The 18781-nt window shown below is 37.1% G+C and overlaps 2 protein-coding genes across 2 annotated transcripts; one reads left to right on the top strand and one right to left on the bottom strand.

Moving 5' to 3' along the window:
* The first annotated feature begins 2054 nt into the window (after positions 1–2054).
* Positions 2055–5502, top strand: LOC148869497 (monogalactosyldiacylglycerol synthase 2, chloroplastic-like). Its single transcript, XM_088968444.1, has 8 exons — positions 2055–2531; positions 3092–3264; positions 3347–3508; positions 3601–3742; positions 3843–4067; positions 4179–4241; positions 4340–4414; positions 4975–5502. Exons 1-8 carry the CDS (start codon positions 2277–2279, stop codon positions 5233–5235), a joined length of 1356 nt encoding a protein of 451 aa, XP_088824570.1. The 5' UTR covers positions 2055–2276; the 3' UTR covers positions 5236–5502.
* A 2231-nt stretch (positions 5503–7733) lies between these two features.
* LOC148869496 (ER membrane protein complex subunit 7 homolog) lies at positions 7734–14821 on the bottom strand. Its single transcript, XM_088969156.1, has 7 exons — positions 14464–14821; positions 14252–14295; positions 10750–10858; positions 8954–9017; positions 8752–8868; positions 8545–8653; positions 7734–8108 (listed from the first exon to the last, which is right to left on the bottom strand). The coding sequence occupies exons 1-7, from the start codon at positions 14559–14561 to the stop codon at positions 8017–8019; spliced, it is 633 nt and encodes a 210-aa protein (XP_088825282.1). The 5' UTR covers positions 14562–14821; the 3' UTR covers positions 7734–8016.
* Between the last annotated feature and the right edge of the window lie 3960 nt (positions 14822–18781).

Raw genomic sequence — 18781 nt, 5'->3', positions numbered from 1 at the left:
AGAAAAAAAAAAAAACTGCCCCAATAATAAAATCATATTGTTTTTTGAGGCTCTTTGGTTCCATTTATGTTTATTCAGTAACATTTTGTACTTGTATAATTGCAAAACCGAGAAATACATTTAATGAGGATGTTTATGATACATAGGCACCATTAGATGCCACATCAGCAAAATGCCAATAAACATCTATCCATTTTAAGAAGCTGCGCACATTTGCAAACTTCAATACATACTAATGCAATTAATGAGGCATTTGCTAACGGGTGCCTATGTGACACCATCAATAAACATTTACTCAATAAACATAAACAGAACCTTTATGTCACAAACATTTGAGACCGGATCTACTTCTCACACCTGACGCCTCACATGCATATCTTATCATGCATTAGGAACATCTCCCATACTTATTAGTTATTATTCATGGGAGATATTCTCAATGCACAGTGGATGTAAATGTGAGGCGCCCATTTGCAATGAGCAGATCCGTCTCAAATACACCTCTCTAGGACTGTTAGGTCTGAAGATTCAGTACTATGCAAGTCCCATAAGTTATCTAGCTAGTATCTGCATGATCATGACCAGATGATTTCCAGTTATTTGACAAATTTTTGAAGGTGATCAGGGTGTTTCTGGCTGTCCTTGAATTAATACAGTCCACATACAGCTATAGAGATACCTTCATGTTCATAGGTCATGACTATCACTGGCCCAGTTCATCTCTACGTGGGGCCCACTAAACTACCTTTCCAATTTAAACAATTTGTGGACTTTTACATGTACTAACCGCCAGGGTGGCTAATCTTGCTGTTGACTTGATATCCAGTAGAGAGGTTCAATTCAATAATGATCAGCTCAAATTAACTAAGGGTCCAGGAACAGAGATCAGGAATCAGAATTGGAATTGAAAATGGTCCATTCTGATTCCACTTCTGACCATTTGGTTGGATAGAATTGGAATCCAATTCTTATTTTTGGTGGAATGATATTGTTCCATTTGAGGGAATGATCATTTTCTCCCCCTCCCTTGAGAATGAGGATCAATTTCAATTCCCATATGAACCACACAGGCGAGGGAATAGACCACTCCAATTCTTATTTAAATTTTGGATTTCAACTTTTAACCAAACGTACCCTAAATGGTATCAAACTCAGAGCCCAGTGGACGCCCATGTCATTTTGGGCTGGAAGATTTGCCTCTCAAGTCTCTCAGTAGTTCGAGTTGGGCATTGTCAGTCGGTTCATTTCGGTTCATCTCAACAGTTCACACTCACGCATCTCCCCATCCTTATTCCCGGTATATTCCAATCTGATGGCCCTACAGTCCCAAACCCACACGATCACTTCATAGATTCCAAATCAATGATTACTAATTTGCCAGTTTTTTCTTTTATTAAAAATTCCACGTGGAAAAGGGTGTTTCAAATGGGAAGACAGGGACCCATACAAACATGTGTGATGTAAGCGTATTTTCAGTCATTTTTCCTACCAACCAAGGTCCACCTTTGTTGTCTGCTCTGTGTCTCTTCTGCAACTTGGAATTGATGCATTGAACATGGGTGACCCTTGGATTGGAATCTTACTGAAGCTCTACGTTCAAGATAATAGATCTGACAAAAGAAAATGAATCTAATCCGGTTTCTTTTAAACAGAATCAACATTCAAAAACGTGAGATACCAAAGCATATTCTACTTTTATCTATTGCCAAGGTAAAATAAGATTCCAATCCAATCCAATGACAGATTTATAACTGCATTAAAGGCCTTAGTATGACGTCAGGCCCATACATTCCGTTACGATACAGTAAGCTGGCCTATTCGCCAGCTCACCTGGACACCCGAAAATTGGGCCCACGGTCCACTGATAAAAAAAGAAGAGAAGAAAAAAAAATTAAATCATTATTTTGTATTTAAATAGGATTAGATGCGGATCTTTTTCTCAGAACATTCCAAAACTAAAATGCGAATCTGACGGTTATAAATTCCTCAACACCCAAAGTACCGGCATCATTCGGGAATCTGAATGTTACAACTTACAAGTTACAAACAATAACGAAACGTTCCGTTTCGCCAGCTCAGAGGCTTTCAAACTTCCACGCTCCCACGCTCGCTCTTCCCCCGGCCCCTCTTTTCTTCTCTGTCAACCTCTCTCTTTCTCTCTCGGTGTCTGCCGGGAAGCTGGTTCTTCCGGCGGTTGGCTTCGCCGGCGCTAGAGGGAGGAAACTTGACTGTTGTTGTATGTTTCTTTCAAAATTTGGGAGGGAAGCATAACAGACATGGTTATGTCAGTGGTGTCGCCAAGAAGATCGATTAGAGATACGTGGTTTAAGAGCGCTGGGGGCGATAATAATCAGAAGAGGTGCTCTTATGGGTATCATGGTGACGATGATGAGCCGGTGGAGCTTGTACAGATTGGAGCTGAGAGGACCAAAAATGTCTTGATCTTGATGAGCGACACTGGTGGAGGACATCGAGCTTCAGCTGAGGCCATTCGGGACGCGTTTCAGTTGGAATTTGGGGACGAGTATAGAGTAAGTTTCTTGTTTCTTTTCTGGGTTTAATGGATTTTCTTCTGTATTTTCTGTTTAATGTGATATTGATGTTCTGTTTTGTTTCCATTAGTTGTTTTGTTAGTTTCTTTCTTTAAATTTGTTTTTATTTGTTTGATGTTTTAATTAAATTTTATGTGACCTATTTGTTTTATATGGTTTTTTTTTTCTTCTCGGGTTTGTTCTTAATCTGGACAATATGGTCTGCATTGTTCTTGCTATTGTAAATTTAAATTCTTGCTTTCAGATTTTGAATTCATGGGCTTATGTGTTTTTCGCTGCCTTTTCCCCCTTCATTTCTGGATAGCTAGTTTCTTTAAAAGGATCTATTTTTGGGTGTTTCTGTTTCTTCTTTCTTCCTTTTCTTTTTCTCTGATGGTGTTAGCATACTCTTGGTCTCAATTTAGGTTCTTTGGGGTTTTACTGTATATTTTTTATTCAAACTTACTATGTCTTCTTCCTTTATTTGGTATATTTCCTCTATAAACACTTATTCAGGTCTATATTTCTTCTTGCTTATGTAAAAGGGTCGTTGATTTCAGGTTTTTATAAAGGATGTGTGGAAAGAGTACACTGGTTGGCCATTGAATGATATGGAGAGGTCATACAAATTCATGGTGAAACATGTACAGCTTTGGAAGGTTGCATTTCACAGTACCTCTCCTCGCTGGATTCACTGCTTCTATCTAGCTCTTTTTGCCGCATTTTATGCCAAGTATGTTTCCCAACCACAAGGAAAGAAATATTCAATTTGTACATATTAATTTTTCTAACTTCTTTTTGTTTTACATTTGAAGAGAGGTAGAGGCTGGTCTGATGGAGTACAAACCAGATGTTATCATTAGTGTCCATCCTCTCATGCAGCATATTCCCCTCTGGGTGCTTAAATGGCAGAGACTTCACAAGAAAGTGGTGTTTGTTACAGTCATTACTGACCTCAATACTTGCCACAGAACATGGTTAGTTTAAGACATCTCTAATTCCATCATCTATTTGGGCCAATAGCCTTATCTTATTGGAGGTTTTAAGGTGGAAGCTGTGTTATGACCAGGTTCCACCCTAATGTCACCAGATGCTACTGTCCATCAGAGGATGTAGCAAAGAGAGCTTTACTAGATGGGCTAGATTCTTCCCAGATTCGTGTCTTTGGCTTGCCAATCCGCCCATCATTCTGTCAAGCAGTTCTACCCAAGGTTGACATTGAGATTAACATCTAGCTAAAGCAGTCAAATTTATTATGGACCACTTGGCGGATTTCTGATTTTGTGGCTTTTGGATTTGTTTTTCATGCAGGATGAGTTAAGAGAAGAACTGGAGATGGATCCTTCTTTACCTGCAGTTTTGCTGATGGGGGGTGGTGAAGGAATGGGTCCTGTCAAGAAAACTGCGAGGGCCCTTGGTGAATCACTCTTTGATGAAGAGCTTGGGAAGCCCATTGGCCAAATGATTGTTATATGTGGCCGTAATAAGGACCTAGCTACTACACTAGGGTCAATCCAGTGGAAGGTGCCTGTGAAGGTGATACTTTTACTTTTTTATCCAGTCACACAACGATGACTCAAATTGTCTTTAAGTGACAAAAGAATCATAGTGGAAAGTCCCTTTAATCTTTTATTCTCTTGTTCACAGATAAGAAGATTTGAGACACAGATGGAGAAATGGATGGGAGCTTGTGATTGCATTATCACAAAAGTATGTTAGTAGTTTGCCATGTCTTAATGTTCCTCTTTGTTCTTCAATTTGTTTTTTATTTGTGCATCCTAAGCTAATGGTTATTGTGCCTGTCATAGGCTGGACCTGGCACAATTACTGAGGCTTTGATAAGGGGCCTTCCAATTATCCTAAACGACTTTATCCCTGGACAGGTCAGTGCTGATGGATCTGTTTACTTCAGTAAGGTTAATGGAATTAATGGTTTTCCATGTACTTCAGAATATATGCTATAAGTATTCAACGATTAATTAATCTCATAAAAATACAACCAAATTGATCTAATCTGTGCATCTTATGGTCTGCTTTAGTGAACTAACAAAAATTCTAATTCTCCCTGGTCAACTTAATTGGGAAGCATCTAATTTGAACTTAGATTTGGTTGACCTATTAAGTTTAATGAAACATAACTTCTGCAGATAACTAGATTAAATTTACCTAGTCTTTTCTTACTGGAAAAGTATATGAACCTCAAATCATTTTTTAGGTGTAGGAGGTATATAAATATAAGCTGCATTTCTTTCTTGGTGCTCCTTAATTTCTCCTTGTAGGTCAAGACCATATCCTATCCATTAAACTCTTTTGATCTTCAAGTTGAGCTGAAATCGTGTTCCTAGAAATTCATTGGTTTTCAAGTAGAGGGTCATATCAAGATGCCCCAGTTTGAATTCTGATGCTAAAGCACTTCCCTTCCCTTCATTTGACAATCTTGCAGGAAGTTGGCAACATCCCTTATGTGGTAGACAACGGTGCAGGTGTCTTCTCGCAAAATCCAAAGGAAACAGCTGCTCTAGTTTCTGAATGGTTCAGTTCCAAGCCAGAAGAGTTGAAGAAAATGTCAGAGAATGCACTTAAACTAGCACAACCGGATGCTGTTTTCAACATTGTAAGAGACATTGATGATCTTGCACGCCAACATGGGTCCCTAGCCAGCATCTCATATTCACTAACCTCATCGTTCTCATACCCAATCTAATTCAAAGTATCTGAGATCAGGACAAATTCAGGTCCTACTTGTGTACCATATGTAGCTAGCTTTGATGTCATTCTTTGGCCTTATGCGGCTTTATTCCACAAATATGTAAATTTTCTTGTAAAGGTCTTGGGAGTGTGATTAGTGTAGTTTTTTCTTTTCTCATGCCTCAAAATATTTGATGTGTCCTAAAACGACCTCAGTTTGCTGCTTATTTTGATTTTGGTGATTAATTAAAATCAGTGCCTCTTGCTACCTGTCCACTCTTAACTCTTTGGTGTGAAACTTTCTTGTCTTGACGTTTATCAATAGCTTGCTTCACTAAACTACTACTTATCTTCTAGTAAATTTAGCACTGATCTTCAAGGTTTGTCCATAACAATTGATTTGGTTAAGGACAAGCAGTTTCAATTAGAACTCTCATTTAGACAATACAGGTTGAGTCCAAGTCCAAATCCTCTGGCTTCCAGATGGCACTGGACCAATCAGAATACACCACATTGGCCAGGCACATGGTGCCCATGTGTGACGTGACGAATCATGATCGGCCCAATAGATTAACTGTACAAAATTAAAACTTGTACAGGTCACAGGTGGGTTATTCTTTGAGTAGGACGCCTAATAAATTTGTCCTACCCTTATGAGATCCATGTGCTTTCACATGGTTTTCACTTTATGACCATTGAAATCATATTGATCTGACTAGTTCCATCCATCTAATTGTAATCCCACACCTTCATAATCGTTTATCTCATCTTCATTGAATGTTTGGCCTCTGCAAGCTTATACATTTTCTGGGAATGGTTAATGGTTCCGTTATCCTCAGATTCATCCCCCGTGAAACAACAGTGTTGATTGATGTTCAATTTCTTTTCCTTTGATTCTGATACCCTCCTCCCTCCCCCCTCCCCCCTTCTAGCAAAAAACAAAAGAAAAAGAGAAAAAAAAAAAAAAAAAAAAAAACTCCCGAGTCTTGAGTCTCTTGACATAGAAGAACAAAATTCACAGAGATGAAAGCATTACAATTGTTTGAAAGAAAAGAACTCTTAAGAAAATCATTCAATCTTTCACTTGCTTAGACTGAAATTGCTACTCCCAGAATAATTATTGCCAAAGATGTTGCAAATGTATTTCATGGGATAAAAAATGCAAGTCGTGATTAAAAGGACATTTATTTATTGATTATTTAATTTCCATGATTACTAATTTATATAGTTTGTTCCTTTTTATACGCATATATTTTTAATGGTTGGTTGGTTGCATGATAAGCAGGGTTTGTGGTGGTAGACTGGGTTGCATGCTCTAATGCCACGTGGGTCAGTAGACTGCATACAAGTGGCACCAGTCCCATAAAATAGTGGAATGTTGTCTGTGCTTTTGATGGCGTGTGCTACTTGGAAATGCAAGTTGGGGATCACAAGACAAAAAACAAGTCCCTTTCTGTTTCTTTTGGGAAACATAAGAACAGAAGACTCAACACGCAACACGGCATCCATAATCCATTGGGTAGGATCTGCTAACAAGTACCAACAAACGCTCCCAACATTGTACCAACTAGCCAACATGTCCTATTGGGCCCCATCTGAACTCCATTCAGATGGGACATGTTGGAAGCGTTTGGTTGGTAACAGATCCGAACTCCATTCTTCGGGCCCCATCTAAGAGCTCTGTTGGATTAAATGATCTTAATCAACAACTAGACCCTTGAAGATCTGGCCATATGGGGACATTAGCTTGCCACATGTCAAATTATGTATACAAGGATTGGGATCCAATACATGGGCCCCAACTAAAGAAGTTCGGTATGCTATAAATCAACAATTATTCCAACTCAACAGGCTACCTTACTCATCTTTAATCATCAAGCTGAATATTTTATTAATCAAATTTGAGCTAGAAAAACTATCCGAACTTACTCTGAGATTCAAATTATCAAAACTCAAATGAGCCTAATCGAATTTAAGCCTGAAATGTTCCATTAAGGCTTAGTTTGCAAAGAGTTCAAATACATATAAAATAATACAAAATGTAAAGTTTTGCACTCTACATATTTATATTTATACTCCATCCAAACGGAGCCTAAAGCTCGATTCGATTGCATGACTATTCTCAAGGCATACCGCATGTGTTAAATGACATTTTTGAACCTAACACTTGTTTACCCATAATAATTGAAAAAGCACCTAAAAAATAATTAAAAAAACAGAAGTAACAGAAATATTGATTTAAAATGAAAGAAAATAAAAATGCAAACAACCAGTATTTGCAATAACGCCAGTCTCAGGATTTTTTTTTTCTCCAGACATGCCTCCTGAGCCATCAATCATTAACACTTGTATAGCACAAACCCATCCACTTATGCTGGAAATAAATTATCCAACTTCCGCAGCTCTTGGGCTAAGAAGTAACCCCATCATTAATGGCTTTAGACCACTCAAGGTCCATCATATAAAAGATGCATCAAGAGTTGCTTGCTGAGAGTAGCTATCAAGACAATCATCTTTTCCAACTAAAATAAAATGCCTTGTCTGATAATGGAAATGTACATTTTTAGTGTTGAAAATGAGAGTATATGATCACAAAAAATAAACCAACTTCCAAAGAAACTCCCACTCTCCCTGTCCCCCAGCAGAAAGAGCTAGTGTATCAGAAAGTTGTTGAGGTTGCAGAAGAAGCAGCCTTACAATTTGAAATGAGCCTTTCATCGTGTTGTTTTCTAATACACAACTCTCAAAGATGAAGCACAAAATCCGAAAAGAGTTCATGTGATTGGTTGAACTAGTCCTAGTTTCTTCCAGCACCAGGTATCAAGTTTGCCAGAGAAGGAACCCCTTGGCTCCTCATTTCTTCTTGAGCTCGCCTTATTTCTTCGGGATCTGGTAACAAATAGATTGATCAGTAACAGAACCAGAACCATAGTAATTTGCTAAACATGACAATGTTCTAATTCTTTTTGAAGAAGAACACTTATGCCAGACGAAGGCCACCCAACCATCAGTCAAACTCAGGTGAGCCCACTTGGTGAGCTACTGAGCTTATATCATAGTGCACTCTCAACATCAGTTGGACAGCACTTATAGAAGAATAGACTCATGAATGCCCCCGAAACAAATCTAGTGGCCAGTAATCAAAATTGACCCACTTGGGTGAGCTAATACCATACTAAACTCTGAACATGAGTTGTACTTAGAAAAATACGCCAATGAATGCTCTCTACCCCAATCAACCTGAGTGAGCATTCAGCTCAGACCCAGAATCTAGATATGAATAGAAAATAAGAAATTCCTTGAACCAAAGTGAGGGATACTGTACCCATATTTTCCATTAGTTTGGGCATGAGAAACACAACAATCAGCATGAAGCCAACCATCAGGCCCATTGGGCTCTTTATGACATTCATTATGGAGAAGGGCTCCCTTATCTGCAATGAACAAGCAAACGCCAGACGAACTTGTAATCCAAAAGTTAACAATGGAGATTTTCAACACGAAAGTGACTAAAGCTAATATATGAACTTACCTCATAATATTGTTCCTCTCTCAAAGGCTCCAAAACCAATTCATTCAGACCTTTCCTGTTCTCTGTCAGTGCAGCTTGAACCTTACCAGGGTTTCTAGCGCTGACATCAACACGTACCTAAACATGTAATATTGAATATAATCATCTGGAATTAGGTCTATTGTCTAAAAATCCAGAATAAACTGTGATCTAAGAAACCTACCGGAGAGAAAAAAAAACCAAGGGCAGCCACTTCAATTAGATGAGTTCCCGCTGGTATGTTGTGGCTATAAGCATCACAGGTGAAGGAATAACAATGCCCACAAAATTATATATCAGCAATTACTACCATAACACATTGCAGAAATTGCACTCTATTTTTGAACTGAGCTTCTGAAAGTCCGAAGCAACAAATGCTATTATGGGCCGACTTTAGAACCAACCTAGTCAGAATGGAGGTTTCTCAGGACACAACTTATCTTGAAAAGATTCCTTCTCTAAATAAACCTTACTAAAAGATACTCTGTAAGCTGATCAGAGTATCCAGTTCACCCCTCCAAGACCCAGGATAGCCAGGACCAATATTGGGTAATGGCCCCTAAACTGATCAGGGGCAATCTTCTGCAAGGAAAGTTCACTGATCAGAGAATTTAATCTCATCTTTCTTTGTCAACCTTCTACAGGATTACATACAGTTTTTTTACCTTTCAAAATAAGCTAATATTTCAGGTAATCTTTGTCTATCCAATCGGTCAAGTTTACTGAAGACGACCTCCTATATGGTCATATCAAACTGTTTTCTCATAATCAACAGAATATATGGTATTCAATGGCAATAGGAACTTACCATCGAAAAGAAAAGATAGCAAGAGCAATTATAAACAGCTCACAGATAGCGAGGCATATTTTATATTCACAAAGTAACAATTCATTCTTGGACCCAGGCAGACCCCAAGGCAGACTATTGACTTGTGAACCCAATTTTGCTAGACTATCAACCAGACCATTGGCAATCCAAGGTTTCCACCTGATCCTATCAAGCTTGTGTTCCAACCCTTGAGCCACTTATATAATACACAGTCAATACAACATCCCTGCTGTCTATACAACTATGTAACTAACTTTCTTTGATTGGCAATACGTACCTCACTTAGTTCAGTGGTGGACCTCACTTGTCATGAAAGTTCCTAGGTGATTATCCAGTGACTTCTACAACTAGAGCTGTCAATCAGCCAGGCCTGGTTCGAGACAGGCTGGACCAGTCCTGAACTGATCATTAATTGGTTCTATAAAATAGACCCAGAACTGAACCAATTATTAATTGGGATAATCAGGTCTGACCCAACTAGACCCAATTATACTTGGCATCTATAATTACCTACAATACAACAACTTGGAACTTCATTTTTAATAATATAACCTTAATAAAATGAAAGTAAATAGTAAACTATTTACAGGTTGATAAAGCAAGTATTTTTAACCAAAATTATCTTGTATATGAAATTTACCCTTTAAACATGAAATATAACAAAAATTACAAGAAAATCCAGGAGACTCTTATATTATTAATTACATAATTGGTCTGGATCTTAATCAGTTCAGAACAGCAAAAACTGGTCCCAACCCAATTATAATTGGGACACAAAACTTGGAATCAGAACCGATATAATCGCCTTGGTGAAAAAGCAATTGATATTTTTAACATCTTCAAAAATACGATTCACTCAAAGGTTGTAGATATATACAGAATTCCCAGAGAATCCACGATCTGACAGGAATGACACTTGTCAGTAACAAAAAAAATTCCCAAACCCCACTAACTTATGAGGAAATACAGGAAAAATGAAAGAAATAGAGGAGAAACAGGAAAGATTACAGGTTTTCCTGTCAGCAGCCAGAAAAATTATTGTAACAAATGTAGACAAACTACTATTTTTTCGAAAGAAGATCATCATAAGAAAGCCCCCTTCAGCAAGAGAAACATAACATAAACTTTGGCCATCAGAATTGGAAGGATACAAAGAAAAATAGCCATCAGGCCTAAGAAAAGTGACATTTTGGCCACCATTTAGTATTACTTTGGCATTTGATATCTTTCCAGGAAGAGTAAAACCTTTCACGCCCATACCTGCCACATAAAAAGTATCACTTACCTAAAGAAACCAATGAATCAGCAAAGGAAAGAATTATGACAAAACATAACATCAACTAAAAAACAGAAATGAAAGCAAAAAGAAAAAAAAAAAAGATAAAGATAAAACATGCTTTCGATTATTATTTTTTTTATCAACTTTCAATTATTATTCCTTAGAAACATTAAGTAGAAAGTTTCCAGTTGGTCAATATCCATGGTAATTTTTTCTCAGTGAATTTCCTGATGATCTTATATATCAAAACGAAAACAACTATAATCTTTGTACAAGTCAAAAAAAAAAAAAAAACAATTATCTCAACTAATGCATTGACTCTCAAGGTCTACAGCCAAACCACAATATAATTATAATTCCAAAAGTCATCATATGGACAAACAGAGAAGCAAGTTGGAGATGCCTAGGTGTGAATGAATGATTCTAGTAATGTCCTTAATCACCAAAATTTTTGTACAGGATCAAAGGAATATTGTATCCACTGAAAAATCAAGTTCAAGTATATAGTTTTTTATTTATTCTTTTTTCCAATAGAAGAGTATGACTAACAGAATTGATACAAAGTCAGAATATTTTAAGTCTCAGTCTTGTTATCTTACTTGATAACAAAGAGACAAAAGTGCTTAATCACTTTGATTCAGAAACATAAGAAAGCTAATTCAACTAGTAAAAGATAATCCCAAGATAATGCAGTGACATGATCAAATTCAATGAGTATATGCCAGTGATTATGTAGACTAGGTAGTCAGTTGGCATCCCTCCCATTGACATAGTGATGCAGGTTCAAGGCCACAGAAAAAAGGCACCCTGCATTGTGTAAACCAGTGGGCCCCCATTGCAACCCTTCCACCCTAACCCAACTAGCCTGCTAACTACAGGTCCAGAATATAACACCTTGCTCCTATGGGTGCCAAAGCTGCATTGCAATACCAAAAAACAAGGGAAAAACAGAAAGTTTAATGTGTATATTATTGCAGCCATATCCTTAATCACCAAAATGTCTGTACAAGATCCAAGTAATATTGTCCCCATTGGCCCATTGAAAAAACAAATTCAAGGAAAACAGATTTTTTCCCATAGAAGATAAAACTGAAAAATAAATTATGCAAAGTGATTATAGATCAAATTCTCAGTCCCATTACCCTACTTGTGATCAACACTTTTCTGTGTCAAAACTCGAAAGCAAAAAGTGATTAATCACTTCAATTCAGAAACATAAGAAAACATATTCAATTAGTATCAGACAATCTCAAGATCAAGCAATATGAGACGATCAGGAGTAGGGGTCTTAATTGGACTGGATTTGGTCCAATCCGATCCAGCCCAATGTGAGTCCATTATAAATGGACCAGGTCTAATCCAATCCAATGAATATTTTGGACCATTTTGAACCGGTCCAATTCAATGTCTGGACCATCCAATCTGTTCAAATTCATTTTGATTTAGATTGGTTTCAATCCAAACCCGGTCCGTTGACACCTATATTCTTATTTTATACCAATGGACCAGATATTGGCTTAATCCAACCCAATCCAATATAAATTTATTACGGACGGACCAGGTCCACCCAATATAATAAATATTTTGGATAGGATTGGTCCAATCCAATATATCTTGTTGGTCCATCCAAATTGATTTTGGACTGGACGGAGTCCAATCCAAAACCAGTCCATTGACACCTTTAATCAGAAAGATGCTATTGTTACAGACTGTGATGACCACAGAAGCGTAATAACACAAATTGGAAAAGCATAAACAGAGGCCCTTAACTGATAAACACCCCTCAACCCAAATTATTACAGAAACACCCGATTATGCTTTGTATCTGTTTCTCAATGTATCCATCACAGTCAGTGATACTTATGATTCATTAAATCATATCTTGATGGGAGCAGGGCACCCTTTCTTGGGCATTGAAAAACTAGTCAATCCATGCCCTACGCTCCAGTTCAGCCTTACCTTAATCCTAGCCTCCAATTTCTCTGTCTGTCCAGTTCAATTTTTGTCTTCTTTAAGCCATTAGGGACCCTATTCTGTTACAACCCTTAAGGCCCTAACTGCTTTAACCGGAAACCCAACAAGTAGGCGGCTTTAATTTGGGTTCTTTTACTTCAATTTTTTAACTATCCTATCTGTGGATACATTGAGAAACAGAACTAAATTTTGTCTGTACACATGATCAAGTGACCATCTTACCTGCTGGCTGTTGCTTATCAATCTTTTATATACATAAAAGGGCCTCAACCCAACCCTATTTGGTGGACAAGAATCAAACTTCAATATTTAAGCTACAATGCTCTATTCTTTCTTTTCATGATTGACAGTTACCTTTTCTGAAATTGAAAAAAAAAAGCATTGGGCAGCCAAGCTACTCTGGTCCAACCAAATGGTCTCAGTCCTGTTACCCTACCTGTGATCAACACTTCTGCTAGTTCCAGATATTGTTAAGTGATACCTCAAACGGTCTGCTCTTTATATTTAAGTAATTTATCCCAGACTTGGAAATTTTTTTCTTTTTTTGATCTACAACCAAAAAGGTTACCACTAAAAATTTAATGATGGATACAGTACTGCACAGAAAGGAATGATGAAACAGATTAATGTAGCCAACCCCATATAGTTGGGACAAGGCTTAGATGATGATTAAAAATCCTAGACTTTATTTATTGAAGGCATCCCCTTCTAAAATTTAATTAACACCCAAAGAGAATCATGAAATATAAGCATAATTTTCAACGTAAATCTAATTTGACCAGCAATATTTCGTTAGTCTAAATAGAGATTTGCTTAACCGTTTTGTCCAGAAATATCTTGGACACTACTACTTGCTGTCTCCAACAAACTACATATCTAATGAAATGTAGCAATCTCCAGAAGAACACTCTGCAACTGTGTATTAAAATATCATTTTCCATAGAACCATAACTAACTTACATAGTTTTGCCTAATTGTAGATACTAGGCAAAACCATGAGGTAGTTATGGTTTCAACCGATGACCTAAATGAGTCATTGGCACGCTTGAAAAGTTCAAACCGAGCTCGCAGCCCTAAAATTCAGCTTTTACTTCCGACACTTTTCACTTACTGAAGCCAAAGATTCTTCGTTTTCACTCTTCTATGGTTTAGATCAAGTAACGGGTATCTCAGAGTCTAATCATCAAGGTGGTTTCAATTGCTAAAGGTGGACATTGTCGTATCAGATAAAAAATCTGCAGAGCTTATTGGATCTAATAATGACACTTGAGTTGAAGTGAAATTCAAACCGAATAAAATTGCTCTTTAGAATGATTTGCATCATAAACTCCAGTTCATATATTACTAATTCCCAAAACAAGGTTAGAAAGTAAATTTCATGAAAAAAGGGAACGGCATACCTTCGACCTTAACCCGACCACTAATGGTGTAGCCATCACTCGCCCTGCCAATTTCAAAATTCAAGCAAACGTCGATATTAAAAAGAAGCTCTAACAGATCCCAACATAAAGAAACAACCTTAAATTCACAAATTCAAACAGAACAAAATAAAGTTAGGGTTTAAGAAGAGAAGTAAATGAAACGAAGACACGCACAAAAAAAAAAACAATACCCAGATGAAATTGCAGCGGCAGAAGGAAGAATAGAAGAACAGAAGTGCAGAAGAACCGTGATAAACAAAATCAGTTTGGATCTCTCCATTGTTGCCATGTCACCGGAAGGTCTGAGATCTTTCAGTTCAAAGACCTCGTACGGTCATACCACAGACCCAAACGCTTATTTAGGAATTCACTCGTTACATGCTTGGATAGTCCATATAATATATCCATTAAATTATTATCGGATTTCGGATTTTGGACTCGAACCAGATCGAAGAAATAATATAGGGTTTCGCCGTTTGGGTTTGCATCATGCTTCCAGATTATAATTGGGTTGAAATTGGTTTGGATGCTCCTCACTGATAAAGACCCGAACCGACTATACATAATTGCATATATAATTCCTGTACTCTCAGTCCATAGCATATTTGTCACATTATCGTAAATATTCCAAATGTCTTGATTTAACAAATAAGTGGTTCTGTAGTGAAAGTACAAATTAAAATATAACTAATAATTATATTCGGGTCCTATCGGGTCAAAATTGTTCATATTACCAACTCTATAGGGTCTGGTTTAGAATTGCTTCTACACATTTAATTGTAAGATTTCTTTTTTATGTTTGAGTAGTGTAGCACCACACTTAAGCCCCTCTCCCCAAATTTGGTGGTAGTAGAATTTGAATTTTTGTCTCTATTAAAATGAATTAGTTAATATATTAATTGAGTGGAGTTAGGAATTCTCTTCAAGGCTGCATTTGGAAACAATGTAAATAAGTATGAATGCAAAAATGTAGAGTATAAAATGGTTCATATAAATTGTAAATTTGGGTTAGTTTTACATGAAGAAATTAGCCTTTTTATCAAACAGATTTTTAGTTGTAATGGATACAAGCACGAATTCCAATAAATCATATGCCTTCTTTTTATCAAAAACCCATTTACTTCTTTTTTATTGATGTATTTTTACATCTTATCATCAAGGTAATATGCATTGGAAAATGTGTTTTTTTATCATTTATCAATACATAAATATAATATTTTCAAATATAAGTAAAAATGAACCATAATACAAATTTACCTTGAACCTAAATTTACACTCCATTTGCATCATTTTCCAAACACAGCCCAAAGGGCCAAAGCAGGGGCAAAAGATATGAGATATGGATAGGATAGGCAAAATATATGTAGGATTTAAATAGCCATTATGGGAATTTTCAACGCATAGCCACCCCAGGCCACCCGTGTTGTCATAAGATTAGGTCTAAGTTTGAACTAATCAAACCTAACCCATTTACCGAACCATAATCAATAATTACAGACCATACTCAACTATTAGAAACCTGACACAATACACCTAATAATATAAGATTTATTGTATTAATAGCATAGGTATGTGACACAAGTTGAATAGCACAAGGTCATTGAGGATTTTAATGGAATGATCATTTAAATTAATAACCTTAACATTGATTTAGCAACATAACAATTACAACCCACATGATAAAGTGAAAATTTGCATACCAAAAAAAAAAGATAAAGCGAATATCATGTGGTTACTACTTTTTATCAATATCATATGCATATTAGTCTATATAAATATTACTATCAAAGTTGATAGTTGGAATGAGTTTGTGGAATTTTTTCTCTTGACTTAAAATATTCCTGTATTTTGAATTTGGTCATCTCTTAGGCTGAAGTCAAAAAATGTATTTTTTCAGATGCATAAAAGGATTTTATTACATAACAACAAAGATATTTACATCCACACTGTCCAAAACACTTATGCATATCCAAAGCAAATTACCTCATTAGGCTTCAAGAGAGAGATATTTTCCCTAGATACTGCAACTTATTAAAATGACATATGCTTCAACTCTGTAAACTATTTTATCAACTTTTTTCTAATTAATAGTATATTAAGTAAAAAAAATGATAAATTGATTTAAATGTATTTTTTTATTCAGATCATATTTTAACTCATCTACCATTTTCCAATATTTTCTTGACATGTTTCCATAATTTACACTTTTTGTTTGGTATTACACTTCAATAAATTATCAAAGCATATGTTTCATGGTCATCTGAGACTTGAACTTCGGGTTCGTTTGGTTTACAGTCAGATTTGGAATTGAAATGATTTATTCCCATAGTATGTTTGGTTCAGACAGGAATGAGAACGTGAACTAGAATCAGCAGGAATAGGATTTCATTCCCAAGGAAGGGAGAGGAAATGCTCTTATGCTCATTCTCTCAAATGGTGAAATGTCATGGATTCCACTTCCACGCAACCAAACAATTGGAATCTGAGTAGCCCATTCTGATTCCAATTCTAATTCCAGACCCCTATTCCCGCGAAGGCAATGGGGCCTTAGTTTTATTGATATATCTCTCGAACTTTTTTCTGAAAATCAAAGAACCTATTCATTGAATTGGAAGACTTTGTACAATGAGTTCATGAATAAAATGTGGTTCAGATGACAATCTACTATATCGTTGGCTATACACCAAGGTGGTAGACCATCCATTAACCGGAGCTTAATTAGAGAAAGGCAGTCGCTCTCATCCATAATATGGTGGTGCCCCAAGCCAACTGCAAAATCTAAGGCATGAAAACAAGATAGAACTTTAGCTTCTGCGAGGCAAACAGGGAGTCTTATAGCTCGGCCATAAATGGAGTCTCCTATATTGTTTCTGATAATTATCCCATCACTAGGTATTTCCACTCTCTAGCAGATGGCAGGAGAAGGAAGAACTTTATCTCCAAATTGGTAGTAGATGGAGTTGAGTTAGTACAGCAAGAGGAGATTGCCAGGACCTGTGTGGAGCACTTTAAATCTATTCTAAGAAGGCCTGTGAGTAGAAGGGTGTGGGTAGAAAGTTTGGATTGGCCAAATGTAGGGGTGGAGAACAGGAGAATGATGGAAAGAAGTTTTAATATAGACGAGATCAAGGAGGTTGTGTTCTCTATGGATAGAACAAAAGCTCCAGGGCCGGATGGGTTTACAATGGCTTTTTATTAGGATTGTTGGGATATCTTGAAAGATGATCTCTTACGGGTGTTTGAGGAGTTTTTCAGGAGAAGAATTGTCAATCCGGGTGTGAACTCTACATTTATAGTCTTAATTCCAAAAAAAAAAAGATGCATCCCACCCGAAGGATTTTAGGCCAATAAACTCGGTTAATAGCTTGTATAAGATCATTGCAAAAGTGTTGTCTTTGAGGTTGAAGAAGGTACTGCCAGAATTCATTGCACACTATCAAGGAGCTTTTGTGAGTTGAAGACAAATTACAGACCAGATTTTAATTGATAATGAGAGTGTGGAGAACTTTAAGAGGGATAAGAAGAAGGGAGTGGTCTGTAAGCTAGACCTGGAAAAGGCTTATGACTTGGTGGACTGGGAGTTCTTGAGGAAAGTTTTAACTAAATTCGGGTTTGGGGCTAGATGGTGTAAGTGGATCATGGGCTATGTCTGGAATTGTCATTATTCAGTGCTAGTGAATGGGACAGTGGTAGATTTCTTTCCAGCCAATAGGGGTATAAGACAAGAAGACCCCCTTTCTTCTTTCTTGTTCATTTTAATTGCGAAGGTTTTGGGGAAACTGATTTATAGAGCAGATTCTAGGGGGCTCATTAAAGGTTGGAGGGTTGAGAGGGTGGAAACCCCCCTCACTCACTTATAGTTTGTTGATGACACGATTCTGTTTTGTGAAGGTGGTAATGTAAGGTTTATCATGAATTTAAAGTCGGTGATACAACTGTTTGAGCAAATGTCCAATTTGAAGGTTAAGCTTAGGAAAAGTTGTGTAGTGGGGGTGAATTTGGAGGAGGGAGAGTGCTGAAGTGTTGGGGTGTGAAGTTTTCGGATGGCCTCTGAACTACTTAGGATTACCATTAGGTGATAATCCCAAGAGAGAGAGTTTCTGGAACCCGGTGATGGGAAGGTTTGAAAAAACATCAGTATCCTGGAAAAAGAACTACCTCTCTCTTGGTGGGAGAATTACACTAATTAAGGCCACGCTTGGTAACTTACCCATCTTTTTCATGTTGGTGTTTAAAATCCCAGTGAAGATTGTTAACAGATTAGAGAAGATAATGAGAGATTTCCTGTGGGAGCCAAGAAAAGAGAAGAGGGATCATAGAGTTAGCTGGGAAATAGTGTGTAAGAGTAAGTCGCGTGGTGGCTTGGGGCTTGGGAGTATTAGAAGAAGGAATATAACTCTGCTTGGGAAGTTGTTGTGGAGGTTTCCTTTGGAGAAGGAGAAGCTATGGGCCAAAATAGTGGCAAGTATTCATGGGCTGGAGCACAATGGATGGGACACTGGAATCAGA

This window comes from Nelumbo lutea, chromosome 2, assembly GCF_056320005.1.
Source record: "Nelumbo lutea isolate HS-2025 chromosome 2, American lotus-T2T, whole genome shotgun sequence".
Lineage (NCBI taxonomy): Eukaryota > Viridiplantae > Streptophyta > Magnoliopsida > Proteales > Nelumbonaceae > Nelumbo > Nelumbo lutea.
The sequence above is the reverse complement of the archived record's forward strand: the minus strand, read 5'-3'. Positions and strand labels throughout refer to the sequence as shown.